General features: G+C 48.6%; 1 protein-coding gene across 1 annotated transcript in view; it reads left to right on the plus strand.

Moving 5' to 3' along the window:
* Positions 1-436: 436 nt before the first annotated feature.
* Positions 437-17,380, plus strand: part of slc6a4b (solute carrier family 6 member 4b) — a 27,123-nt gene continuing 10,179 nt past the window's right edge. Inside the window, exons 1-8 of the mRNA XM_056420024.1 lie at positions 437-629; positions 8,037-8,171; positions 8,377-8,596; positions 12,734-12,872; positions 12,952-13,086; positions 15,920-16,023; positions 16,835-16,962; positions 17,077-17,189. Coding sequence (XP_056275999.1) covers positions 437-629; positions 8,037-8,171; positions 8,377-8,596; positions 12,734-12,872; positions 12,952-13,086; positions 15,920-16,023; positions 16,835-16,962; positions 17,077-17,189 — 1,167 coding nt within the window. The remainder of the gene's footprint in view (positions 630-8,036; positions 8,172-8,376; positions 8,597-12,733; positions 12,873-12,951; positions 13,087-15,919; positions 16,024-16,834; positions 16,963-17,076; positions 17,190-17,380) is intronic.

Consider the following 17,380-nt stretch of genomic DNA (forward strand, 5'->3'; position numbering starts at 1 on the left):
TCCCTGTTTTCATTTATTGTTGGAATCTCAGAACTCAAGTTGACTTAAAATATCTCATTTACCAGTTAAACGAGACACGTGATCTAAAATGATGCGTTCAAAGCCTCTTGTTAAATACTGCAGTACAGTTCATTTCAATAATGCATGTGTGTGAGTTTCAAAGATAAAGTTGATGTGAGCATAAGGGGACCATGCTGAACACATCAGTGGCCTTAAAGGATAACGACCTTTACCACCATCATCCTCATCCTCCTCATCCTCATCGGCGGGACAGCCTGTTGCTGTGACCCGTGAACACACCGACTCCTCCAACAGGTGCAGCTCCTCCAGCTCCTCCCACTCCTCCTCCTCGCTCCCCGGAGGAGAGCCTCCTCTGCGTGGAGCTGCTCCTCTCCGGACTTCTCCCAGTCCGATGCCCCGACAGCACTCAGCAGTCATGGCCGGCAGTCTGACCCAGCAAGGCGCCCTTCATCCCGGCTACAGCTCCAGCAGCGCGGTCCCGGTGCCGGCCATCGGCTCCAGAGACAAGTGGAGCAAGAAGATGGACTTCCTGCTGTCCGTCATCGGGTTCGCGGTGGACTTGGGAAATGTTTGGAGATTTCCGTACGTATGCTATCAGAACGGAGGCGGTAAGTCAGACGTCTTGAACCATCGCCATTCGGCTTCATGTCACCAGTCAGTCTGTGTGTAACTTGAATCTGATGCATTAGATCACTTGGGAAACACTGGTTTCATTTGTTTTCTCAAATCGATGAAATCTCTGAATTTGTGCTCAAGTGAAGCTGCGCGCGTCTGCGTGTCGAACTGTCCGCGGTGCCAAGTCCTCAGGAAGTCTTCACGTTCTAGAGAGCAGGACGACTTTCATTTGATCTCCTTCATCCTCAAACCAGCAGCAGCTTCAGTCAGAGACATGTTGGGTCTGAATGTAGTGAACCCTTCTTTTCTCTCACTGGCCACTGGTCCTTTAAAAAGATGTGTTTTACTTCATGTTTAATATCAGCAACTAATTACATTACAATACAAGTTTATTAAAAAACAACTGTCAACAAAACAATTTAAAAAACGGCACAGGAGACACACATGGAAGATTGTGTCTCCGTTTTATTTTATTATTTTGTCTGTGAAGATCAAATCTGTCCAAAGTGTTTTTATATCAGAGCTCCAGCTGGAGGCTTCAGTTCATGGTTAGATCAAAGAATAATGTCATCATGACTCTATGAATGTCCTCCTGACTCTATGAATATCCTCATGACTCTATGAATGTCCTCCTGACCCTATGAATGTCCTCATGACTCTATGAATGTCATCATGACTCTATGAATGTCCTCATGACTCTATGAATGTCCTCATGACTCTATGAATGTCCTCATGACTCTATGAACGTCCTCATGACTCTATGAACGTCCTCATGACTCTATGAATGTCCTCATGACTCTATGAACGTCCTCATGACTCTATGAACGTCCTCCTGACTCTATGAATATCCTCATGACTCTATGAATGTCCTCCTGACTCTATGAATGTCCTCATGACTCTATGAACGTCCTCATGACTCTATGAATGTCCTCATGACTCTATGAACGTCCTCATGACTCTAGGAATGTCCTCCTGACTCTATGAATATCCTCATGACTCTATGAATGTCCTCATGACTCTATGAATGTCCTCCTGACTCTATGAATGTCCTCATGACTCTATGAATGTCCTCCTGACTCTATGAATGTCCTCCTGACTCTATGAATGTCCTCATGACTCTATGAACGTCCTCATGACTCTATGAATGTCCTCATGACTCTATGAATGTCCTCATGACTCTATGAATGTCCTCCTGACTCTATGAATGTCCTCATGACTCTATGAATGTCCTCCTGACTCTATGAATGTCCTCATGGCTCTATGAACGTCCTCCTGACTCTATGAATGTCCTCATGACTCTATGAACGTCCTCCTGACTCTATGAATGTCCTCATGACTCTATGAATGTCCTCCTGACTCTATGAATGTCCTCATGACTCTATGAACGTCCTCATGACTCTATGTCCTCATGACTCTATGAATGTCCTCCTGACTCTATGAATGTCCTCATGACTCTATGAACGTCCTCCTGACTCTATGAACGTCCTCCTGACTCTATGAATGTCCTCATGACTCTATGAACGTCCTCCTGACTCTATGAACGTCCTCCTGACTCTATGAATGTCCTCATGACTCTATGAACGTCCTCATGACTCTATGAATGTCCTCATGACTCTATGAACGTCCTCCTGACTCTATGAATGTCCTCATGACTCTATGAACGTCCTCATGACTATGAATGTCCTCCTGACTCTATGAACGTCCTCGTGACTTTATGAATGTCCTCCTGACTCTATGAATGTCCTCATGACTCTATGAACGTCCTCGTGACTCTATGAATGTCCTCATGACTCTATGAACGTCCTCCTGACTCTATGAATGTCCTCATGACTCTATGAACGTCCTCATGACTCTATGAATGTCCTCATGACTCTATGAATGTCCTCATGACTCTATGAACGTCCTCATGACTCTATGAATGTCATCATGACTCTATGAATGTCCTCATGACTCTATGAATGTCATCATGACTCTATGAATATCCTCATGATTCTATGAACGTCCTCCTGACTTTATGAATGTCCTCATGACTCTATGAATGTCATCATGACTCTATGAATGTCCTCCTGACTCTATGAATGTCCTCATGACTATGAATGTCCTCCTGACTCTATGAATGTCATCATGACTCTATGAATGTCCTCATGACTCTATGAATGTCCTCATGACTCTATGAACGTCCTCATGGCTCTATGAATGTCCTCATGACTATGAATGTCCTCCTGACTCTATGAATGTCCTCATGACTCTATGAACGTCCTCATGACTCTATGAATATCCTCATGACTCTATGAATGTCCTCATGACTCTATGAACGTCCTCCTGACTCTATGAATGTCCTCATGACTTTATGAATGTCCTCCTGACTCTATGAATGTCATCATGACTCTATGAATGTCCTCATGACTCTATGAACATCCTCATGACTCTATGAACGTCCTCATGACTCTATGGACGTCCTCTCGACTCTATGAATGTCCTCATGACTCTATGAATGTACTCATGACTTTATGAATATCCTCCTGACTCTATGAATGTCCTCCTGACCCTATGAATGTCCTCATGACTTTATGAATGTCCTCCTGACTCTATGAATGTCCTCATGACTCTATGAATGTCCTCATGACTTTATGAATGTCCTCCTGACTCTATGAATGTCCTCCTGACTCTATGAATGTCCTCATGACTCTATGAATGTCCTCCTGACTCTATGAATGTCCTCCTGACTCTATGAACGTCCTCATGACTCTATGAATGTCCTCCTGACTCTATGAATGTCCTCCTGACTCTATGAATGTCCTCATGACTCTATGAACGTCCACATGACTCTATGAATGTCCTGCTGACTCTATGAATGTCCTCATGACTCTATGAATGTCCTCCTGACTCTATGAATGTCCTCATGACTCTATGAACGTCCTCCTGACTCTATGAATGTCCTCCTGACTCTATGAACGTCCTCCTGACTCTATGAACGTCCTACTGACTCTATGAATGTCCTCATGACTCTATGAACGTCCTCATGACTCTATGAATGTCCTCATGACTCTATGAACGTCCTCCTGACTCTATGAATGTCCTCATGACTCTATGAACGTCCTCATGACTCTATGAATGTCCTCCTGACTCTATGAACGTCCTCATGACTTTATGAATGTCCTCCTGACTCTATGAATGTCCTCATGACTCTATGAACGTCCTCATGACCCTATGAATGTCCTCATGACTCTATGAACGTCCTCCTGACTCTATGAATGTCCTCATGACTCTATGAACGTCCTCATGACTCTATGAATGTCCTCCTGACTCTATGAATGTCCTCATGACTCTATGAATGTCCTCATGACTCTATGAACGTCCTCATGACTCTATGAATGACATCATGACTCTATGAATGTCCTCATGACTCTATGAATGTCATCATGACTCTATGAATGTCCTCATGACTCTATGAACGTCCTCCTGACTTTATGAATGTCCTCATGACTCTATGAATGTCATCATGACTCTATGAATGTCCTCATGACTCTATGAACGTCCTCATGACTCTATGAATGTCCTCATGACTCTATGAACGTCCTCCTGACTCTATGAATGTCCTCATGACTTTATGAATGTCCTCCTGACTCTATGAATGTCATCATGACTCTATGAATGTCCTCATGACTCTATGAACATCCTCATGACTCTATGAACGTCCTCATGACTCTATGAACGTCCTCTCGACTCTATGAATGTCCTCATGACTCTATGAATGTACTCATGACTTTATGAATGTCCTCCTGACTCTATGAATGTCCTCATGACTTTATGAATGTCCTCCTGACTCTATGAATGTCCGCCTGACTCTATGAATGTCATCATGACTCTATGAATGTCCTCATGACTCTATGAATGTCCTCCTGACTCTATGAATGTCCTCCTGACTCTATGAACGTCCTCGTGACTCTATGAATGTCCTCCTGACTCTATGAATGTCCTCATGACTCTATGAATGTCCTCATGACTCTATTAACGTCCTCATGACTCTATGAATGTCCTCATGACTCTATGAATGTCCTCCTGACTCTATGAATGTCCTCATGACTCTATGAATGTCATCATGACTCTATGAATGTCCTCATGACTCTATGAACGTCCTCATGACTCTATGAATATCCTCATGACTCTATGAATGTCCTCATGACTCTATGAATGTACTCATGACTTTATGAATGTCCTCCTGACTCTATGAATGTCCTCCTGACTCTATGAATGTCCTCATGACTTTATGAATGTCCTCCTGACTCTATGAATGTCCTCATGACTCTATGAATGTCCTCATGACTTTATGAATGTTCTCCTGACTATGAATGTCCTCCTGACTCTATGAATGTCCTCCTGACTCTATGAATGTCCTCCTGACTCTATGAACGTCCTCATGACTCTATGAATGTCCTCCTGACTCTATGAATGTCCTCATGACTCTATGAATGTCATCATGACTCTATGAATGTCCTCATGACTCTATGAATGTCCTCATGACTCTATGAACGTCCTCATGGCTCTATGAATGTCCTCATGACTGTATGAATGTCCTCCTGACTCTATGAATGTCCTCATGACTGTATGAATGTCCTCCTGACTCTATGAATGTCCTCCTGACTCTATGAATGTCCTCATGACTCTATGAATGTCCTCCTGACTCTATGAATGTCATCATGACTCTATGAATGTCCTCATGACTCTATGAATGTCCTCATGACTCTATGAACGTCCTCATGGCTCTATGAATGTCCTCATGACTCTATGAATGTCCTCATGACTCTATGAATGTCCTCCTGACTCTATGAATGTCCTCATGACTCTATGAATGTCCTCCTGACTCTATGAATGTCCTCATGACTCTATGAATGTCCTCATGACTTTATGAATGTCCTCCTGACTCTATGAATGTCCTCCTGACTCTATGAATGTCCTCATGACTCTATGAATGTCCTCCTGACTCTATGAATGTCCTCCTGACTCTATGAACGTCCTCATGACTCTATGAATGTCCTCCTGACTCTATGAATGTCCTCCTGACTCTATGAATGTCCTCATGACTCTATGAATGTCCTGCTGACTCTATGAATGTCCTCATGACTCTATGAATGTCCTCCTGACTCTATGAATGTCCTCATGACTCTATGAACGTCCTCCTGACTCTATGAATGTCCTCCTGACTCTATGAACGTCCTCCTGACTCTATGAACGTCCTACTGACTCTATGAATGTCCTCATGACTCTATGAACGTCCTCATGACTCTATGAATGTCCTCATGACTCTATGAACGTCCTCCTGACTCTATGAATGTCCTCATGACTCTATGAACGTCCTCATGACTCTATGAATGTCCTCCTGACTCTATGAACGTCCTCATGACTTTATGAATGTCCTCCTGACTCTATGAATGTCCTCATGACTCTATGAACGTCCTCATGACCCTATGAATGTCCTCATGACTCTATGAACGTCCTCCTGACTCTATGAATGTCCTCATGACTCTATGAATGTCCTCCTGACTCTATGAATGTCCTCATGACTCTATGAATGTCCTCATGACTCTATGAACGTCCTCCATCTAATGAATGACATCATGACTCTATGAATGTCCTCATGACTCTATGAATGTCATCATGACTCTATGAATGTCCTCATGACTCTATGAACGTCCTCCTGACTTTATGAATGTCCTCATGACTCTATGAATGTCATCATGACTCTATGAATGTCCTCATGACTCTATGAACGTCCTCATGACTCTATGAATGTCCTCATGACTCTATGAACGTCCTCCTGACTCTATGAATGTCCTCATGACTTTATGAATGTCCTCCTGACTCTATGAATGTCATCATGACTCTATGAATGTCCTCATGACTCTATGAACATCCTCATGACTCTATGAACGTCCTCATGACTCTATGAACGTCCTCGACTCTATGAATGTCCTCATGACTCTATGAATGTACTCATGACTTTATGAATGTCCTGACTCTATGAATGTCCTCATGACTTTATGAATGTCCTCCTGACTCTATGAATGTCCGCCTGACTCTATGAATGTCATCATGACTCTATGAATGTCCTCATGACTCTATGAATGTCCTCCTGACTCTATGAATGTCCTCCTGACTCTATGAACGTCCTCGTGACTCTATGAATGTCCTCCTGACTCTATGAATGTCCTCATGACTCTATGAATGTCCTCATGACTCTATTAACGTCCTCATGACTCTATGAATGTCCTCATGACTCTATGAATGTCCTCCTGACTCTATGAATGTCCTCATGACTCTATGAATGTCATCATGACTCTATGAATGTCCTCATGACTCTATGAACGTCCTCATGACTCTATGAATATCCTCATGACTCTATGAATGTCCTCATGACTCTATGAATGTACTCATGACTTTATGAATGTCCTCCTGACTCTATGAATGTCCTCCTGACTCTATGAATGTCCTCATGACTTTATGAATGTCCTCCTGACTCTATGAATGTCCTCATGACTCTATGAATGTCCTCATGACTTTATGAATGTTCTCCTGACTCTATGAATGTCCTCCTGACTCTATGAATGTCCTCCTGACTCTATGAATGTCCTCCTGACTCTATGAACGTCCTCATGACTCTATGAATGTCCTCCTGACTCTATGAATGTCCTCATGACTCTATGAATGTCATCATGACTCTATGAATGTCCTCATGACTCTATGAATGTCCTCATGACTCTATGAACGTCCTCATGGCTCTATGAATGTCCTCATGACTGTATGAATGTCCTCCTGACTCTATGAATGTCCTCATGACTGTATGAATGTCCTCCTGACTCTATGAATGTCCTCCTGACTCTATGAATGTCCTCATGACTCTATGAATGTCCTCCTGACTCTATGAATGTCATCATGACTCTATGAATGTCCTCATGACTCTATGAATGTCCTCATGACTCTATGAACGTCCTCATGGCTCTATGAATGTCCTCATGACTCTATGAATGTCCTCATGACTCTATGAATGTCCTCCTGACTCTATGAATGTCCTCATGACTCTATGAATGTCCTCCTGACTCTATGAATGTCCTCATGACTCTATGAATGTCCTCATGACTCTATGAATGTCCTCATGACTCTATGAATGTCATCATGACTCTATGAATGTCCTCATGACTCTATGAACGTCCTCATGGCTCTATGAATGTCCTCCTGACTCTATGAATGTCCTCCTGACTCTATGAATGTCCTCATGACTCTATGAATGTCCTCCTGACTCTATGAATGTCCTCATGACTCTATGAATGTCCTCCTGACTCTATGAATGTCCTCCTGACTCTATGAATGTCCTCCTGACTCTATGAATGTCCTCCTGACAGGTGCTTTCCTCATCCCCTACATGTTGATGGCCATCTTCGGGGGCGTGCCGCTCTTCTACATGGAGCTGGCACTGGGTCAGTTTCACAGAACCGGAGCCATTTCCATCTGGAAACACATCTGCCCCATTTTCAAAGGTACGGTCCACACAGCTGACCTCAGATCAGTCAGAACAGGGAGCCCTCCTGGAGACATCTCACAGGTGTGTCTCTCTCCTCTCTCTCCTCTCTCCTCTCTCCTCTCTCTCCTCTCTCCTCTCTCCTCTCCTCTCTCTCCTCTCTCCTCTCTCTCCTCTCTCTCTCCTCTCTCCTCCCTCCTCCCTCCTCCCCTCCTCTGTTTCAGGTCTAGGATACAGCATCTGTGTCATCGCCCTGTATGTGTCCTTCTACTACAACACCATCATCGCCTGGGCCCTGTTCTACTTCTACTCCTCCTTCTCCACCATCCTGCCCTGGACCAACTGTGACAACGTGTGGAACACGCCCGACTGCACCAACTACTTTGGCGTTGACAACGTCACCTGGACGAATTCCTCCAGGTCTCCGGCAGAGGAATTTTACACGTAAGTGCATGTTTCAAGATTCAAGATTCAAGATTCAAGATGTTTTATTTGTCACATACACACACAGGGTGTGCAGTGAAATGAAAGTGGCAATGCTCAGCAGGAATGTGCAAGGGCAACAAGTACACACTATTTACAATAAAAAACAACACAATATTTACAGTAAGTGTGTGTGTGTGTGTGTGTGTGTGTGTGTGTGTGTGTGTGTGCCTAAGAGGGGCAGTTGTGTGGGTCTATGTGGGGGTCCTGGTGAGGTCGGAGTTCACAGTCCTGATGGCCTGAGGAAAGAAACTCCGTCTCAGTCTCTCTGTTCTTGCAGCGTGACTACGGAGGCGCCTGCCTGACCGCAGCAGCTGAAACAGTCTGTTGTTGGGGTGGTGAGGATCCTTCATGATCCTGCCGGCTCTGGTTCTGCACCTCCTGGTGTACAAGTCCTGCAGGGTGGGAGTGTAGTTCCAATAGTGCGTTCAGCCGAGCACTACTCTCTGCAGAGCCTTCCTGTCCTGAGCGGAGCAGTTGCCAAACCAGGCTGTGATGCTTCCTGTCAGGACGCTCTCTACAGCTCCAGAGTAGAAGGACTGAAGGATCCTCTGGGAAACTTTAAATTTCCTCAGCTGCCTGAGGTGGTAGGGGCGCTGCCTTGCCTTTCTCACCAGAGTGTCTGTGTTCGTTGACCATGTCAGATCCTCGGTGATGTGGACTCCCAGGTATTTATACCCGCTCACCCTCTCCACAGTAGTCCCGTTAATCCCCAGTGGTGAGTACGTCCTCTGTTGTTGTACCCTCCTAAAGTCCACAATCAGCTCCTTAGTTTTGGTGACATTCATGATGAGGCTGTTGTCCTGGCACCAGAGTGACAGATCAGCAACTTCCTCCAGGTAGGCCTTCTCGTCGTTGTCGGAGATCAGGCCCACCACCACTGTGTCATCCGCAAACTTGATGATGGTGTTGGAGCTGAACCTGGCCACACAGTCATGTGTGTACAGGGAGTACAGTAGGGGCTGAGGACGCAACCCTGGGGGATCCTGTGTTCAGGGTGAGGGATTTGAGGTGTGTCTGCCCACCCTGACCACCTGTGGCCTGGCGGTCAGGAAGTCCAGGATCAAGCACACAGGGGGTGTTCAGTCCCAGCTCAATCAGCTTGCCGGCCAGTCTGGAGGGACTATGGTGTTGAAAGCTGAACTATAATCAATGAACAGCAGTCTCACATAGCCCCCTCTGGCTGTCCAGATGAGAGAGTGTGGTGTGCAGTACCTGGGAGACAGCATCATCCGTGGATCTGTTTGGGCGATAAGCAAACTGCAGCGGGTCCATGGAGGAAGGAGGAAGGCGCAGATGTAGTCCTTTATCAGCCTCTCAAAGCATTTCATGACCACCGAGGTGAGGCCACGGTCGGTAGTCATTCATACATGCTGGAGAAGCATTCTTGGGCACAGGGACAATAGTGGATCTCTTGAAGCAGGCGGGGACCACGGACTCAGCCAGGGAGAGGTTGAATATTGTGGTGAACACTGGAGCTAGCTGGTTAGCACAGGTCTTCAGTACTCGCCCAGATATGCCATCTGGACCTGCAGCTTTCCTGGTGTTCACCCTCAACAGAGCCCTCCTCACACTGTGCTCGGTCACAGAGGTGTGTGTTCATCCCAGCGGTAGAACTCACCTCGGCTACGCTAACGGTGTTGTTGTTAGCGGCGAGCTAGCGCTGTTGTTGCTAGCCTCAAACCGTGCATAAAATGAGTTCAGGTCGTCCGCTAGGGATGCGTCGGCACTCACCATTGCGCGGGTCTGCTCTGGTAGTCTGTGATAGTCCGTAGCCCCTGCCATAGGCGCCTGGTGTCGCGCTGCTCCATCTGTGATTCCACTCTGTCTCGGTACCTCCTCTTGGCCTCCTTCACCGCCCTCCTCAGTCCATAGACCGCTGCCTTGTACTCGTCCATGTTGCGGATACAAGACCGGAGTTATAGGCAGCATGCAGGCGTTCACAGCTTCACGGATGGATCTATCAACCCACGGCTTTTGGTTAGGAAAGACCCTAACTTTTACCGTGGGGGACGATGGTGTCCGCTAAGCGTTGCTATGAGGCTCATTGCTACTTCCATAAACTCGCTGACGTCACTGGAACTGGATTGGATCATGTCCCAGTCGGCGACACGCAGAGCGTCCTGTAGCTCAGCCTCTGATTGGTCAGACCACCGCTTACGTTCCTCGTCACTACCGCTTCCGCGATCTTTTGCGGTACTCGGAAGCAGAAAAATGGCGGCATGGTCTGATTTGCGACGGAGGGAGAGAGACAGCCTTGTAGCCTCTCTTGAATGGCGTATAGCAGTGGTCCAACGTTCTTTCCTCTGGTAGCACACGTAATGTGCTGGTGAAAGTTCGGCATGACTTTTTTAGGTTTGCCCTATTAAAGTCCCCAGCCACCACCACAGCGCGTCGGGATACTTGTTCTGATGCCGACATAACACATCATGTAGGTCCGATAGTGCTTCGGTGTCCGCTTGTGGTGGAATGTAGCGGCTGTGGTGATGACCAGCTGAACTCCGGGAAGGTAGAATGGACGGCATGAGATCGTCAGATGTTCCAGGTTCAAGAGCAGGAGCGAAGAGTCTTAATGTTCTTGAGGTTGCACCACTTGTTGTTAGTCATGAAGCAAACCCTCCACCCTTAGATTTACCAGACTCTTCCGTTCTGTCTGCACGGAAAACAGAGAAGGACTCGGTTGGGCATATGACTCGATCCGGCACCAGCGGGTCAGCCATGTTTCCGTCAGACAAAAGATGTTACAGTCCCTCATGTCCCGTTGGAATCTGATCCTTGCCCTAACATCATCCATCTTATTTTCCAGAGACTGGACGTTAGCAAGAAGGATGCTGGGCAGAGGTGGACGGTGGGCTTGAACTCTCAGTCTGTCTCGAATTCCGCTCCGTTTCCCTCGATGTTTTGGTCGTCTCCCCGTAGTAGCGGCTCCACTGTTGTTGTTGTGGTTGGCTAAATGCGATCTCGGCCGCCACGCTGGATCGATGGAAAAAGTGGACAAAACCCTTGTTTTGCGCAAAGTTTATGTCCAAGTGTGCTGCGGTCGTATGCTGTTAGTGCCGATGTGTTTGTGGCAAAACATTAAAATAAACACAAAAACTAAAAGAGCGCACAATCTCCGCGGAGCTACCTCGACGGCGTCTGGACACAGCCGCGCCATCTTCATGTTCATGTAAGTGTGAGTGCAGTCGGAGGCGCACCTGACGCGACTCGAGGCGAGCGACTCGGAGGCGACTCGGAGCGACTCGAACTGCTTCGGGCGACTTCGATGAGGCGACTCGGAGCTTCGAGGCGACTGGGAGGCTCGAGGAAGCGACTGGGAAGCGACTTCGAAGGCGACTCGGGAGCGACTTCGGAAGCGACTCGGGCGACTTCGGAGGCGACTCGGCTGAAGCGACTCGGGCGACTCGAAGCGACTTCGGAGGCGACTGGAGCGACTCGGAGCGACTTCGGGCGACTCGAAGCGACTCGAGGAGGCGACTGGGCGACTCGAGCGACTCGGAGGAGCGACTCGGAGGAGCGACTCGGGAAGCGACTCGAAGCGACTTCGGGAGGCTTGAGGCGACTCGGAGAGCGACTCGGGAGCCGACCGGAAGCGACTCGGGGGCGACTGGGCGAGCGACCGGAGCGACTTCGAGGCGACTCGAAGCGACCGGAGCGACTCGGAGGCGACTCGGAGGAGCGACTCGGGGGAGCGACTCGGGGGAGCGACTCGGAGGAGCGACTCGGGGGAGCGACTCGGAGGAGCGACTCGGAGGAGCGACTCGGGGGAGCGACTCGGGGGAGCGACTCGGAGGAGCGACTCGGAGGAGCGACTGGAGGAGGCGACTCGGGAGGCGACTCGAGGCGACTCGGAGGACCGGCGACTCGAAGGCGACTTCGAGCGAGGCGACTCGGAGGAGCGACTCGGAGGAGCGACTCGGGGGAGCGACTCGGGGGAGCGACTCGGAGGAGCGACTCGGGGGAGCGACTCGGAGCGACTCGGAGCCGACTCGGGCGACTCGGAGGAGCGACTCGGGGGAGCGACTCGGGGGAGCGACTCGGAGGAGCGACTCGGGGGAGCGCGCGTTGGAACGGTGACGCCGTGTTTCACGTCCGCAGGAGGAACGTTCTGGAGATGCACAAGTCGTCGGGGCTGAAGGACGTGGGGGGCGTTCGCTGGCAGCTGATGCTCTGCCTCTTCCTCATCTTCACCATCGTGTACTTCAGCCTGTGGAAGGGCGTGAAGACGTCGGGGAAGGTAACGCGTGGTTCGGCATGAAGACGGGGGGTGTGGCTCTTGGGCCTCACAGGTCTCTGTGCTCTGTTCCCCTCGCCAGGTGGTGTGGGTGACCGCGACCTTCCCCTACATCGTGCTGTTCATCCTGCTGATACGAGGCGCCACTCTGCCGGGAGCCTGGCGAGGAGTGGTGTTCTACCTGAAGCCGCAGTGGGGCAAGCTGCTGGAGACCAGCGTGAGTTGGACAGCGTTGGTCGGGCTTCTTTCAGGAAAGGATCCGATTCAGTCATCTCCAAGATGTTTGGCTCTTTGAGAATCCGATTACATAATCTTCTTGTTTGTCCACCAATTCCCTCAGAGATTTTTTTTCCCGGAAAGTCATATTTAAGTTAAATAAAATGTAAAGGATATACACAAGTCACTGTGTATAACTCACCAAAAGGACTTTATCTTTGGGTAACAGCAGGTGGTACGACCCGTCCTGCCAACGGTTCGGAGTTCCTGATTCATATTGAACCTGCTGGACTGGTGTCATGGACAACACCGAACCGTTACATTCATGTTCCTTTATTCATTTCTCAAACTGTCCCTGGAGAATCTGCCAACACTTCTTTATCATCGATGGACGCCCTCATGTGCCTCTGCAGCTCCTGAGGCTGTTTGCTAAACATGTGTGAGCGCTTTGGTTGGGAGGGAATATGGATGAGACCAAATGAGATGCATAAATAAGCCCCAGAGCAGGATAATAAGATGCATAATTGGTTTAGATTTTCTGCCCATTAACAAAGGCCTCTCTCGGCCTCTCTCTCCGATATCCAACGCTGCGCTCTTCTTTTTAGACGCGTGCTGCTCTTCAGATCTCTCTGCCTACAGCTGTGTTCCGACTAAATCAACACACACACACACACACACACACCTCTTCTGCTCGGTGAATTATACTGAGGGATCAAAACAGAAATAAATAGCGCGTCTCCTCCTGTGGAGGGTGACGTGAAGGAGAGACTTGTTCTGAGAACAGTCGATGATGCTGTTAACGCCAGAGCGACCCGGAGGTTCAGTCTGGGTTAACGTCTGTCTCTGGTGCTTCTCAGTCTGGGTTAACGTCTCTCTGGTGCTTCTCAGTCTGGGTTAACGTCTGCCTCTGGTGCTTCTCAGTCTGGGTTAACGTCTGTCTGGTGCTTCTCAGTCTGGGTTAACGTCTGTCTCTGGTGCTTCTCAGTCTGGGTTAACGTCTGTCTGGTGCTTCTCAGTCTGGGTTAACGTCTCTCTGGTGCTTCTCAGTCTGGGTTAACGTTTCTCTGGTGCTTCTCAGTCTGGGTTAACGTCTCTCTGGTGCTTCTCAGTCTGGGTTAACGTCTGTCTCTGGTGCTTCTCAGTCTGGGTTAACGTCTGTCTGGTGCTTCTCAGTCTGGGTTAACGTCTCTCTGGTGCTTCTCAGTCTGGGTTAACGTCTGTCTGGTGCTTCTCAGTCTGGGTTAACGTCTCTCTGGTGCTTCTCAGTTTGGGTTAATGTCTGTCTCTGGTGCTTCTCAGTCTGGGTTAACGTCTGTCTGGTGCTTCTCAGTCTGGGTTAACGTCTCTCTGGTGCTTCTCAGTCTGGGTTAACGTCTGTCTGGTGCTTCTCAGTCTGGGTTAACGTCTGTCTGGTGCTTCTCAGTCTGGGTTAACGTCTCTCTGGTGCTTCTCAGTCTGGGTTAACGTCTGTCTGGTGCTTCTCAGTCTGGGTTAACGTTTCTCTGGTGCTTCTCAGTCTGGGTTAACGTCTCTCTGGTGCTTCTCAGTCTGGGTTAACGTCTCTCTGGTGCTTCTCAGTCTGGGTTAACGTCTCTCTGGTGCTTCTCAGTTTGGGTTAATGTCTGTCTGGTGCTTCTAAGTTTGGGTTAACGTCTGTCTGGTGCTTCTCAGTCTGGGTTAACGTCTGTCTGGTGCTTCTCAGTCTGGGTTAACGTCTCTCTGGTGCTTCTCAGTCTGGGTTAACGTCTGTCTGGTGCTTCTCAGTCTGAGTTAACGTCTCTCTGGTGCTTCTCAGTCTGGGTTAACGTCTGTCTGGTGCTTCTCAGGTCTGGGTTAACATCTGTCTGGTGCTTCTCAGTTTGGGTTAACGTCTGTCTGGTGCTTCTCAGTCTGGGTTAACGTCTCTCTGGTGCTTCTCAGTTTGGGTTAATGTCTGTCTGGTGCTTCTAAGTTTGGGTTAACGTCTGTCTGGTGCTTCTCAGTCTGGGTTAACGTCTGTCTGGTGCTTCTCAGTCTGGGTTAACGTCTCTCTGGTGCTTCTCAGTCTGGGTTAACGTCTGTCTGGTGCTTCTCAGTCTGGGTTAACGTCTCTCTGGTGCTTCTCAGTCTGGGTTAACGTCTGTCTGGTGCTTCTCAGGTCTGGGTTAACGTCTGTCTGGTGCTTCTCAGTTTGGGTTAACGTCTGTCTGGTGCTTCTCAGTCTGGGTTAACGTCTGTCTGGTGCTTCTCAGTCTGGGTTAACGTCTCTCTGGTGCTTCTCAGTCTGGGTTAACGATTCTCTGGTGCTTCTCAGTCTGGGTTAACGTCTCTCTGGTGCTTCTCAGTCTGGGTTAACGTCTGTCTCTGGTGCTTCTCAGTCTGGGTTAACGTCTGTGTGGTGCTTCTCAGTCTGGGTTAACGTCTGTCTGGTGCTTCTCAGTCTGGGTTAACGTCTGTCTGGTGCTTCTCAGTCTGGGTTAACGTCTGTCTGGTGCTTCTCAGTCTGGGTTAACGTCTGTCTGGTGCTTCTCAGTTTGGGTTAACGTCTCTCTGGTGCTTCTCAGTCTGGGTTAACGTCTGTCTCTGGTGCTTCTCAGTCTGGGTTAACGTCTGTCTCTGGTGCTTCTCAGTCTGGGTTAACGTCTGTCTGGTGCTTCTCAGTCTGGGTTAACGTCTCTCTGGTGCTTCTCAGTCTGGGTTAACGTCTGTCTCTGGTGCTTCTCAGTCTGGGTTAACGTCTGTCTCTGGTGCTTCTCAGTCTGGGTTAACGTCTGTCTCTGGTGCTTCTCAGTCTGGGTTAACGTCTGTCTGGTGCTTCTCAGTCTGGGTTAACGTCTGTCTCTGGTGCTTCTCAGGTGTGGGTGGACGCGGCGGCTCAGATCTTCTTCTCTCTGGGGCCGGGGTTCGGGGTGCTCCTGGCCCTCTCCAGCTACAACCCTTTCACAAACAACTGCTACCGGTAAGCGCTGCGCTGCAGAGGCTCACTCGTCACGTGAAGCTGCGTTCAACACCGCCTGACCTTCAGGTTGAGTTCACTGCATCTTGTGGCACGAGGTCACAACTCTGAGAGAAGCGGTGGGATTTATTGCTCGTTAAATCAGATTGTGGTTGAGACAGCGCTCCTCCTCCGAGTGTTGGACACGGTGGGCATGAAGCTGAACTCAGGAGATGAAGCTGCAGACAGAGTGATGGGCTGAGAGGAAGAGCAGAAACACAGAGCATCAACCGAGGGGTCCTGACGCCTCGAACACACACAACAGATCATTATGATCTTAATAATATAACATATCACTCCTCAGTGTGATAAGGATGTGTTGCGATTTTGTTTTTTCATTTTAGTTTTCTTTTATGATATTAGAACATTCTGGCCCAAAATTGTTCTTAAATTTGGAAACTAATGAATCCTGCAGGAGTGAGTTGACCATCCGTGTGTTTAGTGATCTCTGGTTCTGTGGAACACGTGATGCCCTCTGCTTTTCACTCCAGAGACTTTTGAAGTCTTTCCATCGCTGATGAACACACACCACACTGTGACCTATTCCCCCTTGGGATTGTTGCCAGAGGTCAAAGGTCACGAGCCAGCAGTAACGGTATGTGTCGGACACGAAGCCGAAGCCACAAGCAGCTCGTTCAGGTCAGAGGTCACCAGCGCACAGCGTCCGCCTCAGACAGCAGCGCGTTGGCGAGTGTCTCTGTTGAAGTGAAGATCGGTTTGAAGAATCATTTCATGATGGCGATTATGATGCAGCTTTTCATTTCCCCTCCCACAGCGACGCCATCGTGACCAGCGTGGTGAACTGCCTGACCAGCTTCGTGTCCGGGTTCGTGATCTTCACGGTGCTGGGCTACATGGCAGAGATCCGGCAGGTGGAGGTGGAGGACGTCGCCAAGGACAAAGGTCAGCAAACGCACTTCATCATGAGGACTTTGAAAGATATAAAAGATGATCAAATCCAACAATAAATCAAACACTGACCCTCTCTCTTCATATGCACTACTGTCATGCTTTCAGGACCAAGTTTACTCTTCATCACTTACCCAGAAGCCATTGCAAACATGATGGGCTCAAGCTTTTTTGCAATCATCTTTTTTGTGATGATGATCATGCTGGGACTGGACAGCACGGTACGACCTCTACGTCCACGGGGGTCAACGTCCACAGGGGTCAACGTCCACGGGGGTCAACGTCCACGGGGGTCAACGTCCACAGGGGTCAACATCCACGGGGTCACCCCACAGAGCGCCACTCAGCTGCTGGCTTGATGCTCATTTCACTGACTGGTCATTGATTGGTTAATGTAGATTTTATATATATA

The sequence above is a fragment of the Pseudoliparis swirei genome, chromosome 7, assembly GCF_029220125.1.
Source record: "Pseudoliparis swirei isolate HS2019 ecotype Mariana Trench chromosome 7, NWPU_hadal_v1, whole genome shotgun sequence".
In the NCBI taxonomy this organism is placed as follows: Eukaryota; Metazoa; Chordata; class Actinopteri; order Perciformes; family Liparidae; genus Pseudoliparis; species Pseudoliparis swirei.